The sequence below is a fragment of the Crocodylus porosus genome, unplaced genomic scaffold, assembly GCF_001723895.1.
Source record: "Crocodylus porosus isolate Cpor-Errol unplaced genomic scaffold, CroPor_comp1, whole genome shotgun sequence".
Taxonomy (NCBI): domain Eukaryota; kingdom Metazoa; phylum Chordata; order Crocodylia; family Crocodylidae; genus Crocodylus; species Crocodylus porosus.
The window spans coordinates 16,153,177-16,159,176 of NW_017728926.1; the positions used below are offsets into that span (position 1 = coordinate 16,153,177).

The 6,000-nt window shown below is 40.5% G+C and overlaps 1 protein-coding gene across 3 annotated transcripts in view; it reads right to left on the reverse strand.

Moving 5' to 3' along the window:
* Positions 1-4,007, reverse strand: part of TTLL10 (tubulin tyrosine ligase like 10) — a 153,113-nt gene extending 149,106 nt beyond the window's left edge. For 2 of the 3 annotated variants that reach the window (XM_019541597.1, XM_019541596.1), the window contains exon 1: positions 3,718-4,007. In XM_019541597.1, coding sequence (XP_019397142.1) covers positions 3,718-3,741 — 24 coding nt within the window. In that variant the 5' untranslated portion in view covers positions 3,742-4,007. The remainder of the gene's footprint in view (positions 1-3,717) is intronic. The other variant, XM_019541599.1, reaches the window with a different exon arrangement.
* Positions 4,008-6,000: the final 1,993 nt, after the last annotated feature.

The window sequence follows — 6,000 nt, forward strand, 5'->3', positions numbered from 1 at the left end:
ACTAGCCTACCTGCAATATGCATACATCTACAACACATCCTTCTATCCTAGAAAAACAAAGGGAGACAGGAGGCCACTGTCACCTTCTCATGACCAGACACAAGTCATGATGATACACTCGAATGCTCTGCATTAAAGTAATAAGCAGGATTGAACAGAAGAGACTGGGGTTTTCAAAGATCCCTTAAAAAGCCCCCTTTGACTTTAATGGATACATCTACTGCAAGGAAACCAGGGGCTTATACACTCTGCTTCTGTTTTGAAATGAAAAGGGCACTTTACTTTTAAGAGCTGCTTGTCATAACAAACTTATTAATTCCTACTGACACACATCTTAGCTATCTTGAATGACATAGTGTTGGATGATATCATGAGACTGTGTGACTGGCCTGGAGTGCAATCCCTGGTCAGTTAAAGTGTAATCACACTCTGTTGGAATAGGCAGCGTTTTTGCTTCCAATCACTGACACCACTTTGCTTTCCCCAATAAAATTCAGAGGTCATGAAAACTAAAAAGGCTTCTTGTACACCTAGGAATAAAGTCCCTTTTAGCTCATTCTCTGCAATTTTTATCCTCAGAAATTCTAGTTTAAAAAATTTTCATTTATGATTGAGACTACACCAAAGCCAATGGAAAGACTCCTACTAAGTTCAATGAGTTTTGGAGCAGGTCATCAGATGCTCCAGATGGTAAGACTAAGCTAAATACAAACTAGGTATAAGTTCCAACAAAAAGAATGAAGTTATTCCTAATTTGCACTGGTGGAGCTGATACCAAAACTTAAGCTATAGCATTCAACGAGCATCAGGATTTTCTTTCTTGTACTGTAAAATGATTTTCCCTTTGCCTACATCTGAGCACGTTCAAGGGATCAAAGAAAGTTCAGCACTGATACACTCTGAGGGATGCGGTTTGGTGAGGAGATGTCCACTACTGAGAACCAAAAAGAAAAAGTACCTCTGACAATGGATAGACGGATACACAGATGTGCACCTATGGAGATGGGGATAGAGCAGGGGTGGGCAAAATGCGGCCTGTGGGCCAGATGCAGCCCACCAGGCCATTCTATCCGTCCCCCAGGGCCCCTAAAAAATTTAGAAAATTAATATTTATCTGCTCCTGGCTGCCTGTCAGGAGGCCGTTGATGGCTTGCCAAAACTCAGTAAGTGGCCCTCCGCCCAAAATAATTGCCTGCCCCTGGGATAGAGGCACCTATATGGAAATAAAGGATACTAAACAAAAGAGAGAGAAATGCATACCGTTTAGTTTAGCTGTTGGCAATTAGTCAGGATTTGGAGAAATAAAACTTTGAGGCTGTATGTCAGAAAAATGTAGCAACAATCTTTGAGCTTGAAGAACCATCCAAACGCTCAGTCAGAGATTAAAGGACGAGGGAGAATGAGAGAACAGGGAGATGGTGAGGGTAGAGGGAGGCGGAGAGAGAGATTGGTTGGAAGAGACAGGTTATAAGCGTATAGGACATGTAATCAATCAATGTCCCATCATTGAGAAAAGGATCTATAACTCATGTCAGTGAAGCTACTTTGTCATATGGATGTGGATGTCCACCAACCAGTCCAACAAGAGAGGCTGAAAGGAGCATATTTCCTTTTCATAACACGCTCGGTGCAGTCACACTGTTGCATATGGGATTTTAGAACATTTTAAAAAAAAGGCAAAATCCTTCCATGACACAAGCGTTTGCTTCAGCTCTTGCTGCCGTACGAAACAGTTATTCTAAATACCTTCTCCAAAAGATTTCAAAATATCTTAATTTTCTGAGGAAAAAAGAAAGACTATAGATATTCAGCTCAGGCTTGATCCAAGCACCCCTGAAGTTGAGGAGAGTCTTTCCATTGGCTTAGGATCAGGGTCCATCTGATAATTTAATGCAATTATATAGACTCCTGAGCAACACCAGCTGGCTGATTAATGAAAAGAAGTAAGGATAATCTGAGCAGCCTACAATTTAACTTGGTTTGAATAGGTACACCACCATCTTTGGTGTGAAGCTTTGTCCCCTTACTCTCGCACTAATTCTGGCCAAATGTGTTGAAATTTAAATATAGCCTGGTGAATCCTAAGAAGATGATGTTCCTCGTGTACTCCATAACCTGTCATCATCCTGGTCACAGTCACCACTATGAACATGATATGTTAACAAGGCAGATCAGAGAGTAGTCTTCTATTCTGGGGGACAGGCTGTCTAGAAATGCTACTGGACCAGAAGCACAAGGACTTGGGGAAACGCTTCTGAGACAATAGGAATGAGACAGGCCTCACAAATCTTGCAAACTTCTCTTCTGCATGCTTTCAATTTTTAAATATTAAATGTATGCAATAAGGAATTGACAACACAGAGATGCCAGTGTGACTTACAGCCACAAAATCTGCCCCTTCACTTTAGTTGTGAGAACAAACTGGTTCCCCTAATTTCCTTGGCTGGACTGTAAGTCACGAGGCACAAGGAAATCGGTTAGGGTCCACTGTTGCAGGCACCGATTTTGCAGGCACGTGTTACTTTGGAATAGGATGAGGCAGGGCCTCAGACTTCTGAACTATTTATTTGTGATATAAAATACATGTCATGCTTAAGATGTTCTTTAGAGCATTCTAAAATTAATATAATGCCATGTTTCTTTTTTGAATGATTGCATATAAACCTTTGGTACCACATCTTCAAGAGACCTAAATCATTGCTGCTCTACCAATCTGTCCCAGTAACTCCTAATGTTTGTAGGCTCTGTGAATTCAGATTCTTCCCTCCTGCCAAATCATATTTTGAATCTGTTTTCCCTTTTTTTTTTTGGTCAACTAGAAAGCTATTTGGCTTTGTTAGTTTTTGATGCCTTTTAATGACCTCACAGCATAATGCTCATCGGAACAGACAAATAAAAACTGCCCGGTAAACAGTGTTAGGTAAATCACAGTAGCAGCTGGTTTCCAGACAGAAACTTGGAAACACCCACAAGATTTACAACTTCCAAAATTTTTACTGTCAGGCCAAGGAAGAAATGCATCCAACCAGGTTTCTTGGTGTATAATTTTTTTTCATGGAATGTATGGAATACGGGTGCTAAATTAGCACGCTCTCCTTTTGTAATAGGAGGCACTGCCAAACGTTGTCCCTAAAATATATACAGCAGTGAAAATCACTGCAATTCTCTGCTAAAACTTTAAATGCGAGAAATGTAAGACCACACTCAACAGGGACAGGTTTCTCAGGATGACTGAGGTAATAAAGCTGCTACTAGAAGTTCACAAAGTAAATAGCAAAGGTTTGGTTATAATCAATACTCCCTACACATCAGCTGTACTTAAAAACAAGCGTTTGTTTTAGAAGCACTCCAGTTCTTTCCCTCAGTTCTGTACCTTGATGACTCTTCTGCAGGCAAACCGTCTCTGTCTCTGACCCTTTCCAGGAGAGATCAGAAAACCAGAAAAAAACTTCTGGGCAGAACATTTATTCACAAGGGCCAGTGACCACAATCACCATGCCACTAATCATTGCCCCAAGCAAATTGTCTTGGACCATAAAAAACTTAGAACTCAGCTCCATGTCACTACACCTAAGAATCTCACATTGGGTAGAGTCATTTCCAGTCTTTTGCCCCTTAAACAAGTCCCAAACCTTCAACTGTACATTGCAAAGTACAATTACTTTCTGGCTTCCAAAAAACAACCTTGCTTTTAAAAAGAACCCGCCATCCACTTACTTGTTTTGCAGTCGTGCTGGTCATTTTCAATGCAAGAAAAAAAGGGAAAAAAAAGATCTGGCTTCACTTAGGCTCGAGTGCCTTTAAAAACAGGCAAGTCAAACTTCAACCTTAAGCTCAGGCAATACTTTATTAACCAAAGGAAAAACAAGGTAGAAGATGAACACGCCGATGGAATCGCAGGAGAGTAGATTTATTCCACCAAGTGCTTTACTGTGTCTGTTATCTCAGCCTTGGCTAAGCAAGAGAATGCTGGTGAAAATCTTTGCCTGGTACAGTACGGAGCCTCTGTTTCACAGGCCAGGAATTTTACATTGAATAATTTTTAACTTCAGCTCTGGGAGTCAAAGCAGGGTCTTGCACATACTGTCCACTCGGTTAGATGCTTCACACAAAGAGGATTTGTAAAATAAAGGGGAAGGTGCATCACCCCATCCAATCACGCCCCCCCCCCCCAAAAAAAAAAAAAAAGTTAACATATGATGCTCACTTTTCAGGGAAAATAAAACAGATACACAGACTGCAAAGGATTGCAGGTTTTAACAAGTGTAGATTATTGTGTGGATTCCCAGTTGTCATTCAGTACTGCTAGTTTCACTGATTCGCTGCTAATAAAATACGATTTACTTAAAATTTAAGACTTAGCGTGATTATTATTGCTGCCGCTGTTATTGTTATGATAGCCCTTGCTACACAGGCTGAGATCAGGGTCCCAGCGTGCTAGGCTCTGTACAAACACATTGTAAGAGATGTTGCCTGCTCTCAAAGACTTAGAAGTTACATAAGCCAGGCAGACAATGTTTGGGATAGGAAATCAAGGCATAAGAGAGGTGAGGTAACTTGCCCAAGGTTACATGTCAAGTAAGTGGCAGACAAGGGCCAAAACTCCAGTCTGGTGCCCTGTCCAAGGAACATGCTGCCCCTAGACCTAAACAAGCATAGAGTACAATTACTGCAATGATAATATGTCCTCACTCTGTAACATGCATTTAATCTTAAACTGCATTTAATCTGTCACTCTGTAACATGCATTTCATCTTAATTTTAGACACAATCACTATCGTAATGATATTTACAGAAGATCAAGCCTATCCAATGTCCAATTCCCATTAAAAGTCCACTGGAGTTTGAGGTGTAACACTTTTAAAAATCTTCCCCCCACCCCATGTTCAAAGCATTTTGCACAGCTAGTATTTCCTGCTGTCCAGGTGGGTAAATGAGTAAAAATATCCTGGTTATACAGATAGGAAACTTGAGGCAGTGAGGTTAGGTGACTGTTACGCGTGGGCACACAACAATTCAGTGGCCAGCCAGTAAATCAAAGCCAGAAGTCTTTGAGCCCCAGACCCACATGTCACTAACCCAAGGCTGCTTCTCAAGCATGCTTTTTGACACGGCAGTCAAATTCCCAGCAGGCTGACAAAGAAGATGATTTAATGTCTGAATTAAAAAGAAGAGAGAACTTCATTCACATATTTCTAACTCCTTAATTCTTCGTAATAAGACTCAAAATATTTCATGAGTCCTCTTGCTATCAGATGCTTATTCTCTCCACAAAACCTGCTTTAGACACTACCTCTTCACTCACAATGATAAAACACCGTCAAGGCTTGATCGCAAAACCCTGGTCTTTTCATAGAGCATTACCCTTTGTTATTTTACATTACATCCAGGATTTATCTCTTCTTTAAATTCAAGTTAGCAGCTACCTTCTTCTACATCTCAAGGGCTAGTGAAATACAGGTGCTCAATAATTACCATATAAGCCTCATTAAGATAACCATTTAAAATGATTCATTTTCTATATGATTGTGTCATGTTAGATCAGAACATTCAGTTAAATTAGAGCCTTGGACTAGTTAGAAATTAATCAGATGAAAATCTCTCTGATTTTGAACTCGGTTGGCTTTCTGCACAGAGCACAAGGAACATCCACAATTTAGCAAAATGAAAGCAGAGGCATTCCTGCCTTCACTCATGAGTTCGCATATTGTATGGACTGGGAATTACGTAGGCAGAAAAGCTGCATGAGAGAAGAAAATACAAACTTTCAGAGAGCAAGTCCATTAATTTAGGCCCAAACGCACCTTCATTTCTCTTACCTACTTTTGCACACACATAGCTTGCTGCCCCTGCAAAGTTAGGCACAGTCCCATTTTGCAAATGCAAATGATATATTTCTGTAAAATGTGGGCAGACTTTTTTGGATGCGGTCAGTTATATGCCCAAAGTGAAGGAAACAAAAATATCTCTCAGGGCATGCCTACATGAGATGTTTACTGC